Source organism: Neophocaena asiaeorientalis, unplaced genomic scaffold (genome assembly GCF_003031525.2).
Source record: "Neophocaena asiaeorientalis asiaeorientalis breed wild unplaced genomic scaffold, Neophocaena_asiaeorientalis_V1.1 scaffold315, whole genome shotgun sequence".
Taxonomy (NCBI): Eukaryota; Metazoa; Chordata; class Mammalia; order Artiodactyla; family Phocoenidae; genus Neophocaena; species Neophocaena asiaeorientalis.
This window is the reverse complement of record NW_020172011.1, coordinates 2,128,429-2,153,660: the sequence shown is the minus strand read 5'-3', so window position 1 is coordinate 2,153,660 and position 25,232 is coordinate 2,128,429. Positions and strand designations below refer to the sequence as shown.

Genomic DNA, 25,232 nt, shown 5'->3' with positions numbered 1-25,232 from the left:
ATAAAATTCAAAAAAAACCCAGTTAATTTTAGGTTGCATAACCACAATATGTAATTTAGGTTGTTTTACTACCATATAAAAGAAAGAAAAAAGGATATAGATAGTGAAAATTCCAATTCACATCACACACAATATTTTTGCACTTTGCTCAGAAAAGAAATAAATAGAGTAATAAAATAAAAATGGAACTCTTTGTATAGGGGAAGAAAGCCTTGCCACGCCTCTGAGAGGAAGAGGGCAGTTTCAGTAGAAGCACTTTCAGTCTATGAGAGAATGCCAAGAACATTGACTGCCTTGAGGTCTCCAGCACCATTCTCCACTGCTAAGAGCATGATCTGGCTGCTCCAGTCTCTCACGCTTGTCTCCTGCCTTGGCCCAGGTAAATGCTGAAGCGGACCCATGTAGTCATGAGTCACTCCTGGTTTTGTGCAGCTTGCTCAATCTAAATCACCTATTTATAGGTGTCTGTCTGTCTCTCTGCCAAGGGATCTGGTGGGGCTCACAGTGGTTCCTGATAAACTGCCGTTTCCTCTCAACCTAAAAGCTTATGGCCTGAGATGGTTCAGAGTTAAGAGCTTCAACTGTGTTTTCATTTAATTGAATTATCTGCTGGGGCATGGTAAATGTGTTTTATGAGACAAGACTCTTTGGGTTTTATGACCAGCATGTTGTGATATAAAGAGACCTAAAGTTAAGAAAAGAGGCCTTCTTACTTACTGTGGTATCACAGGTAGGTTACACGTTCCTCCTGAGCCTCACGATCTTCATTGGAAATATTGAAACTCTATGGTTGGGCTTAGCCGAAATTTCTGAACCCAACTAAAACACTAGAAATAGTCCTCTCAGTTTTTGCTTACTGTGATAAAAAGCGTTCTCCAGCTTTCCTTTCCTTTGATGCAAATCAGGGGCTATCTAGTCCAGCAGCACCCAATTTGGCAGACAGAAAGGAATTATCTGATCCTGCCTGCTTCTCATTCCCTGCTGTCCATTCCATGGAAAGCATGAAGGTTCATGTCAGGTTTGGAGAACCACAAGTGGTCAGCTGGGGCCAAAGTATTGGATGCGGCAGAAGACAAAACAGGAAAGCTAGCCCAGAACTAGCCCAGGGTAGCAGATAAAAATAGTTAATATTCATTGAGGGCTCATACTGTTCCAGGAACTGAGTCAAATATTGTACATACATTATATACATAAGCCTTATGATAGTTCTATGAGTCTATACTATTATTATCCCCTTTTTGAATAACTTGCCCAAATTTCATTAGACAGTAGGTGGCAAGCTCTTGCAATATTTTTGAGGAACAGTGACAGTTGAATAAACACGGTAGCAGCACAAGAGGAAGAAGGACAGAAGCAAAAATCATCATAGATGTAGAATTAACTAGATTAACTGGCAATGGGAATTAGGGGGGAAGAGAATTCACTGTCATCCAATAAATATTCATTGAGCACCTACTGGATGCCTGGCACTGTTCTAGTTCCTGGGGATACACCATGAACAAAGGATGCAAAAATTCCTGCTCTCGTGGAGTTAACTTTTTAGCAAGGGAGACAAACTATAAACAAGATAAATAAGTGAAATAGTATATTTGATAGTGATAAATGATAATAAGGAAATAAATCAAGCAGGGAAAGGAGATATGAAATGTTGGTGGGGGGGGTGAAATTTCAGAGTAGCCAAAGAAGGTTACAAAGTTGCGGGGATGAGGGAGCAGCCATAAAGAGAAGGTGATTTCTATTTTGGAGCTACTAATTTTAAGATGTTAGTGTGATATCCATGAGAAGATTTCCTGAAAGCAGCTGGAAATTTAGGATTGGAGGTAGAGCTGAGGCTGGAAGCTTAGAAGTCACAGCATAGAAGTAATAAATGAAGTTAAGGAGAAAAGTGTAAGGACAGAAACTTGGGAAATAAGTATAAGATGTAGAAAGAGAGAGAATTTACTTACACATTCAAGAGCCACTCCCCAGCATGGGAGCAGAGACCCGTGTCTTTGCCTACTTGCAAAATTGAACCCATCTCTAGAATTAAATGTTCTGAACGTCCTCAGGTTAAAATTCCCCTGCTTCTCCTCATTCCCAACAATACTTCTCATAGGGCCCTATGAAATATACAGTATCCTCACTTTAAGGAAGAGTAAAGAAGGCATACATCACTTAAGTATCTTGCTTAATGTCACACTGTTATGGGGGAAGTGGGGATGGTGCAGAAAAGAAACATACTTGAATGTGTTTTGCAGGTGTTCTGAAGCCCAGGAGGAAAGCAGTGATTTCCAGGGTTAGAAATCAGGGAACCTGGCTCCAGAGTCTGTATTCATAACCACTTTACTCTGCTAGTTAGTTTATACAAAGTTATATATTCACATAAATGTATATATAATTATAAACTGTGATACTAGGAAGAAAATAAGCAGGGTATTGATGCCGAAAACTTGGCTTCTGTACACTGGTGCTGAATTGAATCTCAGAGACAGAGTTTTAGGTGAAATAGAAAAGTGTAGCTTTATTGCTTTGCCAGACAAGGGAGACACAGCAGGCTCCTGTCCTTAAAAACTGTGTGTCCCAACCTGGGACCATTTGGTGAGGAGTTTTTTGGGGTTTTTTTTGTGGTATGTGGGCCTCTCACTGCTGTGGCCTCTCCCGCCGTGGAGCACAGGCTCCGGACGCGCAGGCCCAGCAGCCATGGCCCACGGGCCCAGCCACTCGGCGGCAGGTGGGACCCTCCCGGACTGGGGCACGATCCCGTGTCCCCTGCATCGGCAGGCGGACTCCCAACCACTGCACCACCAGGGAAGCCCTGGTGAGGAGTTTTATAGCAACCGTTCAAGGTTGGGGTTGCTGATAAGATTAGGGTGTGTGCAGGACCTGCACTCCTTCAATTTGGTCTCAGGTAATCTGATGAGTTTCTATGGTTCCTTTAATCTGGCCTCAGATGGTCTTCTTGAAGAGCTTCTCTGGTTCCTTTAATCTGGAATGAAGAATGCTGATATATTCCATTTTGGGGGTTTTAGTTCTGTAGAAGAGCTCAAAGATATTGCTGTTTAACCCTTGAGGCGGAACCAGGACCCTGCCCCAAGGTTGCACTATTGTTTCTTGGCTGCTCCTCTCTCGTCTCTGCATCCCCTCTCTTCCTTGATTAGCAACTATTCTAATCCGCCCTTAGGAACTCAGGGAAGGTCATGGAGGCTGGAGTCTATTCCCTACAAACAAGAAATGGGGGACATAAAGCCTTCCATGCCCAGGAGTCCCCATAGTGTCCTTCTTGGTTTCAGTACAATTGCAGAGAAAAACAAGAGGATCTGCTTTGGATGAGGTGATATGGAATGGATTTTCTGGAAAGGTAGCATCTCCTCTGATATTTAAGGAGTGTGAGAAGTCAAACAGGGGAGGAGTCTAATGAAGAAGCATTCAAAGCAGTGGGAATTACATGTGCAAAGGCCCTGGTGCAGGGAAGAGTTTGGAGTGATTAAGGAAGGGAAAGAAAACTACTGTGACAAGAGTATGGCACAAATAAAATCAATCTCGAAAACAAGCATGAAGGAAGATGACTCATGCCAGCCTACATTCTTTCAAGGGGCTGGACACCATAACTTGCTCCTTTTAAGAAATGTATCTGAAAAGATAAACCATGTTAAGAATAATCCCAATTGGTATAACTGAAATCAGACATTATCATGCCCTGGAGAAAATGAATCTCATTTGCTTCTCCGTTTTATTCTTTATAGGTGGGAACTTACTTATCAAATGTCAATATGCATACAAATTATTAGGAAATCTTATTATAATGCTGATTCTGGAATGGAGACTAAGATTCTGCATTTATAACAAGCTCCCAGGCAACCGCAATGCTGCTTCATGAACCACACTCATGAGACTTTAGTCACAGTGGAGTTGGAGGGATGGAGAAATAAGAACAAATTCTTCAAGTGTGTTTGCAGGAAGCAGATACAGGTATTCTGATGCTGAAGAGAGAAGAGTGGTAGGAAATATATGTACAGCCAATACACATGGGCCAACCAAATGATTCTGACGTTTTGAGTCAAAAACTTACAGGCTCTTCTGCTAAGAGATTTTAATCCGATGACTCCCCTTCCCCTGAGCAGCATTATCTACTTTACTAACCATCCACACCTTCAAATGTTTATTGCTGCTCACCACAGGCAGAGAGTTGTTTATATTTTGTCACTATCCTCAAGGACAACTGTGTCTTTCCACCTCTCAGAATCTGTGGTCTGTGCCCACTGGACTACCAGCCTTCCACACCTCCCAGTTTTCAGTCTCCCACTACAGATCTAGCCTCAGTTGTGTCTCCATGTGCACAGAAAATTTTTGTCTTTCTTTTTTTTCATTAAAGTGAAATTCACAAAACAAAATAATAATATTAAAATGTACAATTCAGTGACATTTAGTAAATTCACAATGTTGGGCAACCACCACTTCTATTGCTCCAAAACATTTAGTCACCCCAAAAGGAAACCTTGTACCCATTAAACAATCACTTCTCATTTCTCCTTCACCCTATCCCTCTTCAAACACCAATCTGCTTTCTGGCTCAATGGGTTTACCTATTCTGAATATTTCCTATAAATGAAGTCATGCAACATGTGACTTTTTATGTCTGACTTCTTTCACTTAGTACAATGTTTTCAATGTTTATTCATATTGTACCATGTATCAGTACTTTGTTCCTCTTTATTGCTGAATAATATTCCATTGTATGTGTGTACCATATTTATTTATCCACTCATCTACTGATGGACATTTGTGTTGTTTCCACCTTTTGGCTTTTGCAAATAGTTCTATTATGAAGATTTTTGTACAAGTATTGTTTTCAATTCTTCTGGGTATATAACCAGGAATGAAATTGCTGGATCATATGGTAATGTTGTACTTAATTTTTTGAGGGATCACTAAATAGTTTTTTCCACAGTGGCTGTACCAGTTTACAATCCCACCAGCAATGTGTAAGGGTTCTAATTTCTCCACATCCTTACCAAAACTTATTTTCCAATTATTTACTATTATTATTGTTGTTATCATTATTAATCACCATCTTAATACATGTAAAGTATATTGTGGTTTTGATTTGCATTTCCCTAACAACAAATGATATTGAGCATCTTTTCATGTGCTTATTGGCCATTTGTATATTTTCTTTGGAGAAATGTCTATTCAAGTCCTTTGTCCCTTTTTGATTGGATTATTTGTCTTTCTTTTTTTTGAGCTATAAGAGCTCTTTAACTACGTTGAATACTAGACCCTTATCAGATATATGATTTAAAAATATTTTCTCCTATTCTGTAAGTTTTATTTTCATTACCTGATAATGTCCTTTGATGCACAAAAGTTTTTAATTTTGATGAAGTCTAATTTATCTATTTTTTCTTCTCCTGCTCACACTTTTGTTGTGATATCTAAGAATTCATTGCCAAATCCAAGATCATGTAAATTTACACCTATGTTTTCTTCTAAGAGTTTCATAATGTTTTGCTTTCATATTTAGTTATTGAAACATTTTGAGTTGATTTTTGTATAGGTGTGAGGGAGGTGTTCAACTTCATTCTTTTGTTTATAGACATCCGGTTGTCCCAGCACTATTTGTTGAAGCAAACATTCTTTCCCCATTGAAAGATCTTGGCATTCTTGTCAAAAATTAATTGTCCATAAATGTATGGGTTTATTTATGGACTCTCAATTCAATTCCATATAGACATCTATATGTCTATCCTGATACCAGCAATGCACTGGCATGTGATTAATGTAGCTGTGAAAATTTCTAAATTGGGAAGTGCGAGTTCTTCAATTTGTTTTTATTTTTCAATATAGTTTTGGCTATTTGGGGTCCTTTACAATCCCATATGAATTTGAAGAATGGCTTTTCTATTTATGAAAAAGAAAGTCACAAAAGTCGTTGGAATTTTGATAGAGATTGAACTGAATCTGTAACTTGCTTTGGGTAGTATTGCCAAATACTTAATCTTAAATCCTACAATCCATGAACATAGGATGTCGTTCCATTTATTTAGGTATTCTTTAATTTCTTTCAAAACGTTTCATAGTTTTCAGCATATAAGTCTTGAATCTCCTTGGCTAAATTATTCATAGATATTTAATTATTTTAGATGTTATTATATATGGAACTGTTCTCCTAATTTCCTTTTCAGATTGTTCATTGCTAGTGTTTAAAAATACAATGTGTAAAAAATTAATTAATTAATTAATTAAAATAATAAAAATACAATGTGTATTTGTAAAATACAAATTTAAACTCTACAATTGTAAATTTACAATTGTAAAAATACGTGTTGTAATTGTAAAGTTTTGTAAATTGATCTTCTATGCTACAACTTTGCTTAATTCATTTATTAGCTCTGATAGATATTTTGTGGACTCTTTTTTTTTTATATATACTTTTTGTTTTATATTGAAGTGTAGCTGATTAACAGTGTTGTGATAGGTTCAGGTGCACAGCAAAGGGACTCAGTCAGCCATACATATACATGTAGCCATTCTCACCCAAACTTCCCTCACATCCAGGCTGCCACATAACATTGAGCAGAGTTCCCTGTGTAATACAGTAGGTCCTTGTTGGTTATCCATTTTTAATATAGCAGTGTGAACATGTCGATCCCAAACTCCCTGACTATCCCTTCCCCTGATCCTTCCCCCCAGTAACCATAAGTTCATTTTCTAAGTCTGTGAGTCTGTTTCTGTTTTGTAAATAAGTTCATTTGTATCATTTCTGTTTAGATTCTGCATATAAGGGATATCATACAATATTTTTCTTCCTCTGTCTGACTTACTTCACTCTGTATGACATTCTCTAGGTCCATCTATTTTGCTGCAAATGGCATTATTTCATTCTTTTTAATGGCTGAGTAATATTCCATCGTATATATATACCACATCTTCTTTATCCATTGCTCTGTTGATGGACATTTAGGTTGCTTCCATATCTTAGCTATTGTAAACAGTGCCTCAATGAACATTGGGGTACATGTATCCTTTCAGACCATGTTTTTCTCTGGATATATCCCCAGGAGTGGGATTGCAGAGTCATATGGTAGCTGTATTTTTAGTTTTTTAAGGAACTTCCATACTGTTCTTCACAGTGGCTGTACCAGTTTACATTCCCACCAACAGTGCAAGAGGGTCCCCTTCTCTACACACCCTCTCCAGCATTTATTGTTTGTGGATTTTTTGATGATAGCCATTTTGACTGGTGTGAGGTGATGTCTTGTAGTTTTGATTTGCATTTCTCTAATAATTAGCAATGTTGAGCATCTTTTCATGTGCCTGTTGGCCATCTGTATGTCTTCTTTGGAGAAATGTCTATTTAGGTCTTCTGCACATTTTTTTAAATTGGGTTGTTTGTTTTGATGATATTAAGCCTCGTGAGCTGTTTGTAAAATTTGGAGACTAATCCCTTGTTGGTCACATCATTTGTAAATATTTTCTCCCAATATGTGGGTTGTATTTTCATTTTGTTTATGGTTCCCTTTTCTGTGCAAAATCTTTTAAGTTTAATTAGGTCCCATTCATTTATTTTTGTTTTTATTTCCATTATTCTGAGAGATGGATCAAAAAAGATATTGCTGTGATTTATGTCAGAGGGTGTTCTGCCTGTGTTTTCCTCTAGGAGTTTTATAGGTTAGGTCTTTAATCCATTTTGAGTTTATTTTTGTGTATGGTGTTAAAGAATTATCTGATTTCATTTTTTCACATGTAGCTGTCCAGTTTTCCCAACACCGTTTGTTGAAGAAACCGTCTTTCCACCATTGTGTAGTCTTGCCTCCTTTGTCATAGATTAATTGACCATAGGTGTGTGGGTTTATTTCTGGGCTTTCCATCCTGTTCCATTGATCTATATTTCTATTTTTGTGCCAGCAGCATACTCTTTTGATGACTGTAGCTTTGTAGTATAGTCTGAAGTCAGGGAGCCTGATTCTTCCAGCTCTAGTTTTCTTTCTCAAGATTGTTTTGGATATTTGGGGTCTTTTGTGTTTCCATACAAATTAAGATTTTTCTTTGTTCCAGTTCTGTGAAACTTGCCATTGGTAATTTGATAGGAATTGCATTGAATCTGTAGATTGCCTTGGGTAGTATTGTCATTTTAACAGTACTGATTCCTCCAATCCAAGAACATGGTATATCTTTCCATCTGTTTGTGTCATCTTCGATTTCTTTCATCAGTATCTTACAGTTTTCAAAGTACAGGTCTTTTCTCTCCTTAGGTAGGTATATTCCTAGGTATTTTATTCTTTTTCATGTGGTGGTAAATGGGATTGTTTCTTAAATTTCTCTTTCTGAATTTCATTGTTAGTATATAGAAATGCAGCAGGTTTCTGTGTATTAATTTTACATTGTGCAACTTTACGGAATTCATTGATTATCTCTAGTAGTTTTCTGGTAACATATTTACGATTCTCTATGTATAGTATCATGTCATCTGCAAACAGAGACAGTTTTACTTCTTCTTTGCCAATTTGGATTAGTTTTATTTCTTTTTCTTCTCTGATTGCCATGGCTAGGACTTCCAAAACTATGCTGAATGAAAGTGGTGAGACTGGACATCCTTGTCTTTTTCCTGATCTTAGAGGAAATGCTTTCAGCTTTTCACCAGTGAGTATGATGTTAGCTATAGTTTTGTCATATATGGCCTTTATTATGTTCCCTCTTCGCCTACTTTCTGGGAATTTTTTATCATAAATGGGTGCTGAATTTGTCAAAATATTTTTCTGCATCTATTGAGATGATCACATGGTGTTTTTCTTCAATTTGTTGATGTGGTATATCACACTGGTTGATTTGTGGATATTGAAAAATCTTTGCACTCCTGGGATAAATCCCACTTGATCATGATCCTTTTAATGTACTGTTGGATTCAGATTGCTAGTATTTTATTGAGGATTTTTGAGTCTATGTTCATCAGTGATATTGGCCTGTAATTTTCCTTTTTTGTGGTATCTTTGTCTTGTGTCAGGGTGATGGTGGCCTCATAGAATGAGTTTGGGAATTTTCCTTCCTCTGCAATTTTTCACAACAGTTTCAGAAGGATAGGTGTGAGCTCTTCCCTCAATGCTTGATTGAATTCGCCTGTGAAGCCATCAGGTCCTGGACTTTTGCTCTTTGAGAGTTTTTAAATCACAGTTTCCATTTCAGTACTTGTGATTGGTCTGTTCATATTTTCTATTTCTTCCTGGTTCATTCTTGGGTGACTGTTCCTTTCTAAGAATTTGCCCATTTCTTCCAGGTTGTCCATTTTATTGGCATACAGTTGCTTGTAGTAGTCTCTTATGATCCTTTGTATTTCTGTGGTGTCATTTGTAACTCCTCCTTTTTCATTTCAAATATTATTGTTTTGAATCCTCTCCCTTTTCTTCTTGATGAGCCTGGCTAAATGTTTATCAATTTTGTTTATCTTTTCAAGGAACCAGCTTTTAGTTTCATTGATCTTTGCTACTGTTTTCCTTGTCTCTGTTTGTTTATTTCTGCTCTGATCTTTATGATTTCTTTCCTCCTACTAACTTTGGGGGTTTTTTTGTTGTTGTTCTTCTTCTTCTTCTTTCTCTAATAGCTTTAGGCATAAGGTTAGGTTGCTCATTTGAGATTTTTATTGTTTCCTGAGGTAAGATTGTATTGCTATAAACTCCCCTTTTAGAACGGCTTTTGAGGTATCCCATAGGTTTTGAATCATTGTGCTTTCATTTTCATTTGTCTCTAGGTATTTTTTTAATTTCCTCTTTAATTTATTTAATGATCCATTTGTTCTTTTTTTTGTGTGTGTGTGGTACACGGGCCTCTCACTGTTGTGGCCTCTCCTGTTGCAGAGCACAGGCTCCAGACTTGCAGGCTCAGCGGCCATGGCTCATGGACCTAGTTGCTCCACGGCATGTGGGATCTTCCCGGACCGGGGCATGAACCCGTGTCCCCTGCAACGGCAGGCAGACTCTCAACCACTGCGCCACCAAGGAAGCCCCCATTTGTTCTTTAGTAGCATATGTTTTAGCCTCCACATATTTGTGTTTTTTATAGTTTTTTTCCTGTGGTTTATTTTTAATCTCATAACGTTGTGATCAGAAAAGATGCTTGATATGATTTCAATATTCTTAAATTTACTGAGGCTTGCCTTGTGACCCAGCATGTGGTCAGTCCTGGAGAAGGTTCCATGTACACTTGAGAAGAATATGTATTCTGCTGCTTTTGGATGGAATGCCCTATAAATATAAATTAAGTTCATTTGGTCTAATGTGTCATTTAAGGCCTGTATTTCCTTATTGATTTTCTGTCTGGATGATCTGTCCATTGATGAAAGTGGGGTGTTAGAGTCCTCCATTATTATCGTGTTACTGTTGATTTCTCCCTTTATGGCTGTTAGTACTTGCCTTATATATTGAGGTGCTCCTATGTTGGGTGCATATATATTTACAATTGTTATATCTTCTTCTTGGACTGATCCCTTGATCATTGTGTAGTGTCCTTCTTTATCTCTTATAACAGTCTTTATTTTAAAGTCTATTTTGTCTGATATGAGTATTGCTACTCCAGCTTTATTTTGGTTTCCATTTGCATTGAATACCTTCTTCCATCCCCTCACTTTCAGTCTGTATGTGTCCCTAGGTCTGAGGTGGGTCCCTTGTAGATGGCATGTATACAAGTCTTGTTTTTGTATCCATTCAGCCAGTCTATGTCTTTTGGTTGGCATATTTAATCCATTTACATTTAAGATAATTATCAATATGTGCATTCGTGGGCTTCCCTGGTGGTGCAGTGGTTGAGAGTCCTCCTGCCAATGCAGGGGACATGGGTTCATGCTCCGGTCCGGGAAGATCCCACATGCCGCAGAGCGGCTGGGCCCGTGAGCCGTGGCCACTGAGCCTGCACGTCTGCAGACTGTGCTCTGCAGCAGGAGAGGCCACGACAGTGAGAGGTTTGTGTACCACAAAGAAAAAAAAAAAAAAATATATATATATATGTGCATTCGTATTGCCATTTTCTTAGTTGTTTTGGGTTTGTTTTTGTTGGTCTTTTTTCTTCCCTTCCTCTTTTGCTCTTTTCTCTTGTGATTTGATGACTGTCTTTAGTGTTGTGTTTGGGTTGCTTTTTCTTTTGTGTGTGGGTATCTATTGCAGTTTTTGGGTTTGCTGTTCCCATGAGGTTTTGATATATCAGTCTATATATGTGCAAGTTTATTTTGTGGTTATTGTTTTTGTTTGTTTGTTTTAAGTTGCTAGTCTCTTTCCTGCGTAGAGGAGTTTCTTTAACATTTGTTGCAAGGCTGGTCTGGTGGTGCCGAATTCTCTTAGCTTTTGCTTGTCTGTAAAGGTTTTGACTTCTTGTCCAAATCTGAATGAGAGTCTTGCTGGGTAGAGTATTCTTGGCTGTAGGTTCTTCCCTTCCATCATTTTAAATATATCATGCCAGAGAGACCTTCAAGATGGTGGAGGAGTAAGACGTGGAGATCACCTTCCTCCCCACAAATACATCAGAAATACATCTATATGTGGAACAACTCCTACAGAACACCTACTGACACTGGCAGAAGACCTTAGACTTCCCAAAAGGCAAGAAACTCCCCACGTACCTGGGTAGGGCAAAAGAAAAAAGAAAAAACAGAGATAAAAGAATAGGGAAGGGACCTGCACCTCTGGGAGGGAGCTATGAAGGAGGAAAAGTTTCCACACACTAGCAAGCCCCTTCACTGGTGGAGATGGGGGATGCCGGGGCGGGGTGGAAGCTGCAGAGCCATAGAGGAGAGCACAGCAACAGGGGTGCAGAGGGCAAAGTGGAGAGATTCCCACACAGAGAATCAGTGCCAACCAGCACTCACCAGCCTGACAGGCTTGTCTGCTTACCAGCCGGGGTGGGTGGAGGTTGGGAGCTGAGGCTCGGGCTTTGGAGGTCGGGTCCCAGGGAGAGGACTGGGGTTGGCTGCATGAACACAGCCTGAAGGGAGCTAGTGCTCCACAGCTAGCAGGGAAGGAGTCCGGGAAAAAGTGTGGACCTGACTAAGAGGTAAGAGACCATTGTTTAGGGGTGCATGAGGGCAGGGGATTCACAGCACCCCCTAAATGAGCTCCAGAGACAGGTGCGAGCTATCAACACAGACACCAGAGACAGGCATGAGATGCTAAGGCTGCTGCTGCAGCCACCAAGAAGCCTGTGTGCAAGCAGATCACTATCCACACCTCCCCTCCCTGGAGTCTGTGCAGCCCGCCAGGCCAGGGTCCCGTGATCCAGGGATAACTTCCCCAGAACACACGGTGCGCCTCAGGCTGTTGCAACGTCACGCTGGCCTCTGCCGCTGCAGGCTCACCTGGCATTCCGTACCCTCCCTCCCCCTGCCCTGGGTGAGCCAGAGCCCCCTAATCAGCTGCTACTGTAACCCCATCCTGTCTGAGCAAAGAACAGACACCCTCAGGTGACCTACACACAGAGGCGGGGCCAAATCCAAAGCTGAACCCCAGGAGCTGTGTGAACAAAGAAGAGAAAGGGAAATTTCTTCCAGCCGCCTCAGGAGCAGTGGATTATATCTCCACAGTCAACTTGATGTACCCTGCATCTGTGGAATACCTGAATAGACAACAAATCATCCCAAAATTGAGGCGGTGGATTTGGGGAGCAACTGTAGACTTGGGGTTTGCTTTCTGCATCTAATTTGATCCTGGCTTTGTGTTTATCTTAGTTTAGTATTTAGAGTTTATTATCATTGGAAGATTTGTTTATTGATTTGGTTGCTCTCTTCCTCCTTTTATAGATAGATAGATAGATAGATAGATAGATAGATAGATAGATTTTTTCCTTTTTCTCTTTTTGTGAATGTGTATGTGTATGTTTCTTTGTGTGACTTCGTCTGTATAGTTTTGCTGTTACCATTTGTCCTAGGGTTCTGTCTGTCCGTTATTTTGTTGTTGTTTTTTTTAGTATAGTTTTTTAACACTTGTTGTCATTGGTGGATTTGTTTTTTGTTTTTGTTGTTCTCTTCTTTCTTTCTTCTTTTTTTATTACTTTTTTATTTTTAATAATTATTTTTAATTTTAATAACTTTTCTTTTTTTTCTTTTTTCTTTTTCTTTTTTTTTTTGCCCTTTTCTTCTGAGCCATGTGGCTGGCAGGGTCTTGGTGCTCCATCCGTATGTCAGGCCTGTGCCTCTGAGGTGGGAGAACTGAGTTCAGGACAATTGGTCCACCAGAGACCTCCCAGCTCCATGTAATATCAAACGGCAAAAGCTCTCCCGGAGATCTCCATCTCAACACTAAGACCCAGCTCCACTCAATGATGAGCAAGATACAGTGCTGGACACCCTATGCCAAACAACTACCAAGACAGGAACACAACCCCATCCATTAGCAGAGAGGCTGCCTAAAATCATAATAAGGTCACAGGCACCCCAAAACACAGCACCAGAAAGACTAGATCCAGCCTCATCCACCAGAACACAAGCACTAGTCCCCTCCACCAGGAAGCCTACACAACCCACTGAACCAATCTTAGCCACTGGGCCACTGGGGGCAGACACCAAAAACAACGGGAACTACGGACTTGCAGCCTGTGAAAAGGAGACCCCAAACACAGTAAGTGAAGCAAAATGAGAAGACAAAGAAACACACAGCAGATGAAGGAGCAAGGTAAAAACCGCCAGATCAAACAAGTGAAGAGGAAATAGGCAGTCTACCTGAAAAAGAATTCAGAATAATGATAGTTCTTCTGCCTCAGTTATTCTGCTATTGATTCCTTCTAGTATAGTTTACACTTCAGTTGTTATATTTTTCATCTCTGTCCTTTAGTTCTTCTTGGTCTTTGTTAAATATATCTTGCATCTTCTCAATCTTTGCCTCCATTCTTTTTCTAGGATCCTTGATCATCTTCATTATCATTATTCTGAATTCTTTTTCTGGGAGGTTGCCTAGCTCCACTTCATTTTGTTGTTTTTCTGGGGTTTTATCTTGTTCCTTCATCTGGGACATAGTCCTCTGCCTTTTCAGTTTGTCTATCTTTCTGTGACTATGGTTTTTTTTCTGCAGACTGTAGGTTTGCTTCTTGCTTCTGCTGTCTGCCTTCTGATGGATGAGACTATCCAAGAGGCTTATGCAAGCTTCCTGATAGGAGGGACTGGAGGTGGGTAGAACTGGGTCTTGCTCTGGTGGGCAGAGCCTGTGCTCAGTAAAACTTTAATCCACTTGTCTGCTGATGGGTGGGGCTGTGTTCCCTCCCTGTTTTTGGCCTGAGGTGACCCAGCACTGGAGCCTACAGGCTATATGGTGGGTCTAGTGGCAGCCTCTGGGAGGGCTCACGCCAGTGGGTACTTCCCAGAACTGCTGCTGCCAGTGACCTTGTCCCTGTAGTGAACCACAGCTGCCCGCTGTCTCTGCAGGAGACCCTCCAACACTAGCAGGTAGGTTTGGTTCAGTCTCCTATGGGGTCACTGCTCCTTTAGCCAGGTCCTCATGCACACAAGACTTTGTGTGTGACCTCCAAGAGTGGAGTCTCTGTTTCCCCCAGTCCTTTGGAAGTCCTGAAATCAAATCCCACTGATCTTCAAAGTCAGATTGCCTGGGAATTCCTAGTCCCATTGCCAGACCCCCAGGCTCGGAAGCCTGACATTGGGCTCAGAACCTTCTCTCCAGTGGGAGAACTTTTGTGGTATAATTGTTCTCCAGTTTGTGGATCGCCCACCTAGCAGGTATGGGATTTGATTTTATCGTGATTGTGCCCCTCCCACTGTCTCAGTGCAGCTTCTCCTTTGTCTTTGGATGTAGGGTATCTTTTTTGGTGGGTTCCAGCATCCTTCTGTCAATGCTGTTCAGCAGTTAGTTGTGATTTCGGTGCTCTTGCAAGAGGAGCACCAATCTATTTTTGTGGACTCTTTAGAATTTTCTATCTATAAGATCACGTCACCTGTGAATAGGAAGAGTTTCACTTTTTCCTTTCCAATTAAGATACCTTTTATTCTTTTTCTTGTCTAATTGCTGTAACTAGAACTTCCAGTACAATGTTAAATAGAAGTGATGAAAGTAGGTATTGTTATCTTGTTCCTGGCCTTATGTGGAAGGCTTTCAGTCTTTCATTCTTTTTTTTTAAAATCTATTTATTTATTTATTTATTTTTGGCTGCATTGGGTCTTTGTTGCTGTGGGTGGGCTTTCTCTAGTTGCAGTGAGCTGGGGTTACTGTTCATTGCAGTAGGCAGGCTTCTCATTGCAGTGGCTTCTCTTGTTGTGGAGCACGGGCCCTAGGCATGCAGGCTTCAGTAGTTGTGGCACACAGGCTCAGTAGTTGTGGCTCACGGGCTCTAGAGCACAGGCTCAGTAGTTGTGGTGCACAGGCTTTGTTGTTCCACGGCATGTGGGATCCTCTGAGATCAGAGATCGAACCCGTGTCCCCTGCATTGGCAGGTGGATTCTTAACCACTGCACCACCAGGGAAGTCCCTTCCATTCTTGAATAGAATGTTAGATGTGGGCTTCTCAAATGCCCTTTATCAAGGTGAGGAATTTCCCTTCTATTTTTAGACTCTTGTGTGTGAAACAGTGTTGGATTTTGTTAAATGTTTTTTTCTGTATTAATTGAGATGATCATGTGTCTTTTTTCCTTAATTATATTAATGTAGCATATTGCATTGATTGATTTTCATATGTTGAATCACTCTTACATTCCTGAAATAAATTCCAATTAGTCTTGGTGTATAATCCTTTTAATATGCAGCTGGATTCAGTTTGTTAATATTTTGTTGAGGGTTTTTACATCAATGCTTATAAGGGATAATGGTCCATAGTTTGTGTGTGCGTGCATGTGTGTGTGTGTATGATATCTTTGGCTTTGGTAAAGGTAATGCCGGCCTCATAGGATGAATTAGAAAGTGTTTTCTCCTCTTCTTTTTTGGGGAAGTGTTTGAGAAATATTGACATTAATTATTCTTTAAATATTTGGTAGAATTCACCAGTGAAGCCATCTGGTCCTGGACTTTTCTTTGCCAGAAGGTTTTTGATTACTGATTCAATCTCTTTACTTGTTAAAGGTCCTCTTAGATTTTCTATTTCTTCTTAAGTCAGTCTTGGTAATCTGTTTGTTTATAGAAATTTGTCTATTTCATCTAGGCTATCTAATTTGTTACCATACAGTTATTCATATTATTCTCTTATAATCGTTTTTATTTCTATAAGGTCTGCAGTAATGTCCACTCTTCCATTTCTAATTTTAGTAATTTGAGCCTTCTCTATTGTTCTCTCAATTAATCTAGCTAAAATTACGTCAATCTTCCTGATCTTTTCAAAGAACAAATTTTCCCTCTGAGCACTGTGTTCGCTGCACCCTGTAAGTTTTGGTATGTTGTATTTTCATTTTCACTTGTCTTACTCAAGATCCTGTCTTATATATCTCTTCCCTTCTCTATTAAATCTCTTGAGAAATCAGCCCCTACCCTCCTTCTGAACTTGTTTCATGCTGAGCTGAAACAACCCACTATATCTCTTTTTCCTATAGATAGGCCTAAGCCAGTCCTAGGCCTAAGCCATTCCCCTAGGTTAGATATCCCAAAGTTTCTCTGACTTTTCTCTTTTTCAGAATCAGTTCAGCCTTACCTGCTTTCTTTATTCCTTTGCATTTCTCAAAAATACTCCATGTTTCTTAATATATTCAAAAAAATCACTCAGATAATCATTCAAGACACTTTACATTCTGATCTCAACCTATTTAGTATTCCAAGTTCCCTGGGCCAGATTCTGGGGGCATAAAGAGCTGACTGATACATTACTCATGTTTCCAGAGTGAGTGAAACATGTAAACAAACATACTCTAAATTTCTGCTGACTGAACATCCACACCAGGGGATGGACCTCAGCACCACCCCCATGCTCCAAGTGGCTCCCAGTGACTTATAAGGGATGCTTCCCATAGGCCCCCAAAGCAGCCTTCTGTTAAGGTGATGAGGCATCCTCCCAATTCTTAGTCTCTTCTGGTTCCAGTCCTCCAAATCTGCAGCCAGCTGAACCACTTACAGAAGACCTCAATGCTCTGCAGAGAACGTGGATATCCATGCCAAGGATGCTGACCCAGGACATTCCCAAAGCATCAGTGCTGATCCCAGGCAGAGTAGGGAAAAATGCCTTCTTGTGCCTTCTGGGCCACACCACGTCACCTGGGTCCCAAAGCAGCTCTCCTAGAGTCCAAAGTCTTTCAGAGGAGCCTTTGAACTTTTTCAGTAACTTCTTACCTTCACCTTCCTTAAGCACAGTGGCTCTTATCTTCTTTTTTTTCTTAGACTTGCAGGGAATTACTTCTACCAACCCCTTCTCCTCCTTCTATAACTTCTCCTCTTCTCTAACCACAAACTCCTGTCTCCTCCCCTGTACCAATGCAAACCCCATAAATATAAGCAAAGGCAAACAGATATTTGAACTTATCCTTGAAGGATAAATAGGAGCTCACCAGATGGGAAAATGTGAGCAAGGTATTTCAGGCAAAGGGAACAATGGAGCAAAGAAAGAGCCGGGCATTCTTGAAATAATCAAGCAATGGAGAACTTCTTGTTTTTATTCAAAACCCAACTACAATGTTACCTTCTCTGCAAAGTGTTCCCGGATAACCCCCAACCCTTTCTACTCCATCATTTTCACTATTTGTGCTCCTATAGAGCAGTTATCTCTATCAATTCAACATTTATTGAGCTCAAAATAGTGCTAAATGCTAGGAATACAGAGATAATAAGCATAATCCCTACCCTCAAGATTATGAAAAATAGAGGAAAAGAACATTTTAACTATATCTAAGAGAAAGAAACACTCGATATTGAGTGTGCAGGGTGCAATTAGTGGTGTGAGGGCAATGCAGAAGCAAACCCTATCCTAGGTCAATGCCTAACTCACCACACCATAGCTACATGTTTACCTGTCAGACTCCTCTACCACACGGTGAGTCCAGAGAACAGATAATGTCTTATTCATTTCTATATTCAGTCTTCAGTCCAGAAACTGGTACATAAAATGAATCTGATAAGTATGGTCTGAATGCCATGATTTCTAAGGCTTTTACTCACTGAATTGGCATAAAGCTGAGCAAATAGTACAATGAATGGCCTGTTAAATAAATGAATGATTTCAATCTATAACAACAAAGGAAACTTAAAGGTCTGTGCTAGAGAAGGAAGAACAGTTCTTGGAGAGTCTTTGGGCCACAGGGTATGCCGAGACCCGTTACAAAGAGAAACTGGTCCTAAACATCCTGGGCAGAGAACCTGCAAAACAAGGGATGGAGCTGTGCTCATTCACTCAGCAGTATTCATTGGGTGCCTACTCTGCACCAAGCACTGTTCAAGAATGTCCAACACCGTGAACAAGACAGAAAAAATCCTTGCTTTCATGGAGCTTACATTCTTATAGAAGGGGAAAAGAACAAAAAAACAAATATGCAAATTACAGAGTATGGTAGAAAGTAAGTATTACAGAGAAAAACAAATTCAAAGGCAATGAGTACACAGGAGTGAGGGCTTGTGGTGAGGAAAGCATGGTCACAGAAGGCCTCCTTGAGAGGAGATGTTTGCATTAAAGACCTTATGGAGACGAAAGAGTGAGCCATGTGGACACCTGGGGGAAGAGCATTCTAGGCAGAGGGAATTACAAGTGTACAACTCTGGCCTGTTCAAGGAATAAGCAGGCCAGCATAGTGTGAGCAGAGGGAATAAGGGGGAGAGTTATAGGAAGTTAGGCTAAAAAGAGAAAAGTGACCAGATCATTCTGGCCCTCATAGGCCATTGTAATTGCTTTGTTTTGTTTTTTCTTGTTGTTTTAACCTCTTTTACTGAAATATAGTATACAAAGAGAAAATTACAAATCCTAAGTGTCAGTTCAAGGAATAATCATAAAATGAACAAATCTGTGTATCCAGACACAGGTTAAGGAATGGCACATTACCAGCAGCCCAGAAAACCCCCTCTATGCTCCCTCCTATTTGCTATCCCTCCCTCCTCCTCAAAGGTAACCCTATCCTGACTTCTAAAATAATAGATTTGTTTTGCCTGTTTTCTAACTTTAAATAAATGTAAGCATGCCACTGTATTCTATTTGTATTTTCCTTTTTCACTCAAGATTTTGCTTGTGATATTCACCCATGTGATTCTGAGAGGGAAGAATGGTCAAATGACAAACAACAGCATGTTAAAGTGCTGATGGGAAAGAAGTAGTAAAGAGGGGGAATTGATGGCAGTGTTCATGTGATGGGCATGCATGTGACAATTTGAGAAAAAGAGAGGAAGTGTGAGGTCACCCAGGAGCTGAGTGCAAAGATCCTGAGAGATATTTCCTCCCCTACTCAGATCCTCTCCTGAGAATTAAGAGATCTTGAGAAGGTTGAGGTTGTGGTAATGGTTACCTATTCATTGATTCACTCAAACATTTCCATATCTTACTTTGTGTTAGGCACAGTGCTGAGATATAAAGATAATTAAGACATGGTCAGCTGGACAAACAAGTAAACAGAGGGCTAAAAAATGGTATGATAAATGCTAGGAATTTGGCAAAGCATGGTAAAGAAACATCTTCTTTAAGAATGACTGTGACTATTTCACCTTTTTTGCTTGAACATTAATGGCTCTGAGAGAGGCTCATGAGAGTATAGTCATTGTATGTTACTTTGAGGTTAAATGTATTATTTTTATGCTTATCAGTTTTTATCTCCTCAACTACTAGACAATAATCTTTTGGGAGAATAAAAGATATCTTCTGGTATCATGGAAAGAGCACAAAGTAGTTAGAGTCAAAGGAGTTGGGTCTGAATCCTGACTCTGTTATTCCTTAGCTAGGTAACCCTGGGAAAACTAGAGAACCTCTCTGTGCCTCAGATCCTTTCTATAAATGGAGATGGGAATATTCATTCTACTGCCTCACAGAATTGTTGTCAGCGTCGAATGAAATAATGTATAAGAACTGTAAACTCCTATTACTAGTCCTCTAAATCTCACAAGCCTACTATGCTGAACACAGTAAGTATTTAATAAATGTCAAGCTTTGATTATATTTCATCAGCAAAGACTTGTGGGTTTTGAAGTCTGTGCCAGAGAGTTGATATAGTTGTCCCTCTCTATCTCATGCCCAGACAACTCAGAAGCTGGGATCAGATAGTGTGGCCATGACTCAGGAGTGACCAGCTAGTATGGGAGGGTAGACTTGCCAGGATCATCTGGACCAACTACTCATTAAACAAGAGTGCCAGACATTTTGCTGGGGTGGAACCTCTGTGATTGCCCATTTCAACACTCCTCCTAACCGTTTCCCTTTTCATCATATTTCTGGACTTCAGTATCAGAGAGCTCTAACTGACTGGCAGAGGATGGAGAAAGGGTGTGGAGAGCAGGGGGAGGGCAGGGAGAGTTATAGCAGTTTCCTTTCTGTGTTCACAGGGAACACAGTTTCACAAACCAGCTCAACACCATTGATTGTGAACGGGGTCCTGGGGGAGTCTGTAACACTTATCCTGAAGTTTCCTGTGGAAGAGAAGATCACGTCCATCACCTGGCTACATGATGGAAAATCTGCCGTCTTCATAGAGCCAAATGAAGCACTAAACAGGGTGACTGACCCAAAGCGGAAAAATCGATTGAATGTCACCGAGTCCTATTCCTTGCATCTCAGCAACCTGACGATGGCAGACTCAGGACATTACAGAGCCCAGATAACCACACTGACCTCTTTACTGTTTACCAGTTATGATCTGAGGATCTTCAGTGAGTCAAATCATGGGGTTTAATTGTGTATGGACTGAAAAATAGTACATATTTCAATTCTATGTGACTGCAAGTGTGCACTATAGCTTAGTGGTAAAAAGCATGGCATTTGGAGCTAGACTGAGGTCCAGCAACAAAACTATTCAATGGCATTGCACAGCAGTTAGTGATAGAGCTAAGATTAGAACCTAAATCTTGTGACTTCTAGACCCTGTATTAGGCTCCATTACACTTGTTGAGACAAGTTTCTTCTGCCACTATTTAGAAGACCAAGCACAACTTCTTCTGCAACAACCACACTCCTGAGGCTGAATGCCAATGGCTTCTCAGGGCCTTTTGGAGTGCCTCTCCTTCAAAGGCACATACACAGAGAGATGTGTAAGCTACACCAACGTGTTTTACAATTGTGCAAAGGTATTTTAAGATATAAATTATATAGGTTTTCTTTTAAAAAACACTGGCCAATTGTTCTGTATGTACTAGGCTAGGGATGGCAAAGATTTGATCTTATGGGCCAATATAAATTAATTGGGAGTAACTGTCTAGGGTTCAGTGTTAAGAAAGATATCAGAGTCATGTTGTTTATTCACTGAGTCAACAATATTTGTTAACCAGGGATAATATACGAGAAACTGTTTTAGGCCCTTGAAATACATCAGTGAACAAAACAAAGGTCCCTGCCCTCATGGAACTGACATTCTGGGTAGGGACTATGGGAGCAATAATAAACAGTACACATAATATATAAACAAATGACACAGTAAGCTGCGAGTGCTATGGAGAAAGAGAGATTAGAACAGAATAAGGAGCATCAGAAGTGCCAGAAAGCAGTGGTCAATTTTAAATGGAGTGATCATAATAGGCCTCATTGAGAAGATGACATTAGAGCCAAGACATGTTGGAGGTAAAAGAGTGAGCCATGCAGATATCTGGATGAAGAGCCATCCCGCACAAGCACTCCCTGTGTCTGGCAGCTCAAGGAATATAAAGAAGGTCAAACATCAAGGAGCAGAGTAAGAGAGAGCAATAGGAAATGAGGTCAATAAGGAAGTAGGGGGCCATATCTTCTAAGGCTATGAGAGCCATCACAAGGACTTTGGCTTCTATTTTGGGGGAACGGACAACAATTGGAGGGTTTTGCAGAGAAGTAATATAATTTAACTTATTTAAAGGATCTCTTTGGACAAGGGTGGAAGCCACTGAACCAATTAGGAAGCCATTGCAACTATCTAAGCAAGAGGTAATACTGGCTTGGACCAGAGTGGTAGCAGTGGAGGTAGTGAGAAGTGGTTGGATTCTGGATATATTTTAGAGGTAAAGCCACCAGGATTTTGTGATGTGGGAGTATGAGAGGAAAAGATGAGTCAGGGATGACTCCAGGGCTTTTGGCTTGGATGACTGGGAGGATGTAGTTGTTGTCAACTAAGATGGGGAAAGTTGCAGATTGAGAAGGTTTTGGAGAGAAAAACAGGAGTCTTTTTGAACATGTTGAGTTGGAGATACACATATCCAGGTGGAAATGTCAAGTCAGTAGTTATATATTCATCAAGTGGAGAAAGATATCAAGATAGGTTTTTGAGGTCAGCAACAGACATTGGCTGAAGGAGATGTAATATTCATGCCAAATATTTGCCATTTCTGTGCTACATGCTGTCTCATTTAATCCTCATAATTACCCAAGAAGTAAGTATTATTGCCCAGTTTTATAGATGAGGAAACTTAGGCATGAAGAGACTAAAATTTGTCCATGTAGCCAGTAAATGACAAAGCCATGATTCTAACCTAGGTCTTCCTAACTCCAAATCCAACATTCTTGCCATGACATGAAAATTCTGTTCTAGCAAGGTATGTTCCACCACCCCTACTCAGTTAGCTAAGCTTAAAGCATTACTTAATCTCTTCTAATCAGACAGTTGGAGTCATTCTGTTTCTATTGGGTCACCTCTATTTCAACCCTTGGGCGGAGTCTAGGTCAGAGGGCTTTTCTGTACTGCTTTCATGTCCCCATTGATTCACAGCCACTGACACCTTAGAGGTGATATTTTCTGGTCTCTGCTCTCAGATATTTCTGCAACATATGTAGTCCCAAATATATTGCACTTCTTTCTTCTCCAGAATTTCTTGCTTTCTCTCTGTTTCTTCACTTCTTCCTTTCCTAATTCTTTAATTCTCAACATTTCCCTTTCTGACTTGGTGACACTCTACATCAAGGTCTCTTTGTCATCATTTGAGCCAGCATCAGCTCCAGTGAGAACCAATATTCCCACAGATGTGGGAAATACAGTTCTCCAAGAGTGTTAAGCTTTTATCTTCCATCCCATCTAGGGAATTCTGACAATGGAGAAGTATGCCTGGTCTTCTGGTTTCGGACCTGGCTGAGGTAGGGCTGGCCCTTAGCTTAGTCTCCAAATTATCTTTACATGAGGGGCAGTGAACAAGTGTTAGAAGGACCCCCAGGAAGAAACTGGAGCTCCAAAAATTAAAGTGATCAGCTTAAAATCACCCGACTAGTTGGCAAAAACCCCAGTCTTTCCCTTCCCTCTCTCCCACTGCCTACTCTGTCTCATACTGATGTCCCTTATCATTTGGTCACCCCATACCTTGATGTCATCAATTAGGCAGTACATGCAGAGTTATTTAGAGTACACAGCTGTGTCAGGTGGAATACAGAAACATCGAGGTGAGAGATATTTTTCACAGAGGGCTGAGCCAAGACATTTGTCCTTAATCCAGGCCTCTTCTCTGCACACAGGACGACTGAGGAACTTACAAGTTGTCCCTCACACCAAATGGTCTAATAATAGGACCTGTGAGATCCTCCTGACCTGCTCTGTGGAGAATCCAAATGATAACATCTTATTCAGGTGGCAGGTCTCAGGAAACACACTTCAAAGTGAAGCAAACCTTACTATCTCCTGGGACCCCAAGAGTTTCAATGAAGAGACCTACACCTGCATAGCTGAGAATCCTGTCAGCAATTCATCCTTCTCTGTCTCTCTCCAGAGTCTCTGCAAAAGTAAGTATGTCTCAGGTCTCTCTGAGAGCCTTGAGTGGCTGTGAGGTGTGGGGTGTCTCTTGTGATCTTTATGATTCCTAAAACAGCAGCCCAGTAGGAGACAGCCAAGTGACACTGGGAAGGGACAGACATCCCCTGGGGCTCCATGCCTCTCACTCCCCCAGAGGTCTCTCCTTCCTCCCTCCCCCTCCACCAACCCTTTCTCTAGCCCACTCAGATCCCAAGAGCAAAGTCCTTGGGAAGGCAGGATTGCTTCCTCCCACTGGCTCTACCAGGCTCCACCATGCCCTGTCTGCCTAAATGGGACTCCCACTCCCAGAAAGCCTGCTCACACCCCCAGAGCCTCTGGGTATAGATGAACCCACCCAACTCCCAAAGATGGTCTAGAAGAGATGCAGTAGAGGCTCTAAAAAACCACTCTGGGCCTCACTCGATGTGTCTCGAGTGCAACTTCTTTTTTTTTCTTTTTAGGTGTTACTAATGAAAAAAATGAACACCTGGATACCACGTGGATTGTAGTGGCAGTTTCTTCAATATGTATAGTTGTCATCATCGTGTCATTATTTGTTTGGAGGAAAAAAATAGGTTTCCTTCCTTCCTACTTACTGTTTCTTCTCCAAGGTTCCAGAGACTTAGCATTTGGGGCCTCCAAAAGACTCTGTCTTGTAGAAGACAGATAAAGGGAGGGAGCATGCAAACCCTGGCTCAGCTGGTCCACTGGGACAACACCTGGGTTGTGAATACACATGTGCTAATCTCCTAGAAAAGTGTCTTACTGGAAAATGCAGGACCCTTTCAGGTCCCCTTCCACCACACCCTCTAGAGAGACACATCTAGGGGTAGGGGGTGGAAGGCTTTTCTCATTATAGTCACAGATTTCAACAGATTTCAATTAATTTTATTTTTCAGGTTTCTTTCAATTCTCTACTCAGCAAACCCAGTGTCCTGGTGAGCTTCCAGACTCTTAACTCCCAATCATAAAACAGATAGGAAGAACCGAGTGAAAAGGAAAGGGGGGCAGTCAGAGGGCTGTATAATGAGAGAGGAGGGAGTCAGAATGTCATTACTCAGATGGACCAGATGGTGCAAGGGGATAACACCTGGAACTGTGCAAGTTTGTCCCCTGTGTGACTTACAGGGTCCCTTACAAGCATGCAAACTGATCACTCATGTAATTTCTTGGGGTAGGATTAGGGTCATTCCCCACTCTGCCAATGGAGAGACTAAGCGCCAGTGAAAGGACTCATGACCTGTTCATTATCAACAGGAGGTGCAGGGTAAAGACAGGATTACAGCATCAAATGCCCAAAGACAAACTGCCTGACTCCATCACTCTCTTCAGCCAGGGTTTGGGCATTGAGTGGACACAGTCAAAAGAGAAAGTATGATATAGAGACAGAAACACAGGCTCTGGACTCAGACTGCCATTGAGTCTTATTTCATGGGTGAGAGATACATGACTTCATGCATGGAGGACCTGGCATGAGGTTTGGAGTGAGAAGGCA

The 25,232-nt window shown here is 40.8% G+C and overlaps 1 protein-coding gene across 4 annotated transcripts in view; it reads left to right on the top strand.

The window, feature by feature from the left end:
* Positions 1-256: 256 nt before the first annotated feature.
* The window catches only part of SLAMF6 (SLAM family member 6), a 28,828-nt gene continuing 3,852 nt past the window's right edge, over positions 257-25,232 (top strand). For 2 of the 4 annotated variants that reach the window (XM_024750454.1, XM_024750439.1), the window contains exons 1-5: positions 257-379; positions 20,388-20,711; positions 23,464-23,727; positions 24,199-24,312; positions 24,637-24,675. In XM_024750454.1, the coding sequence (XP_024606222.1) occupies positions 274-379; positions 20,388-20,711; positions 23,464-23,727; positions 24,199-24,312; positions 24,637-24,675 (847 nt within the window). In that variant the 5' untranslated portion in view covers positions 257-273. The remainder of the gene's footprint in view (positions 380-20,387; positions 20,712-23,463; positions 23,728-24,198; positions 24,313-24,636; positions 24,676-25,232) is intronic. The other 2 variants (XM_024750446.1, XM_024750453.1) reach the window with 2 other exon arrangements.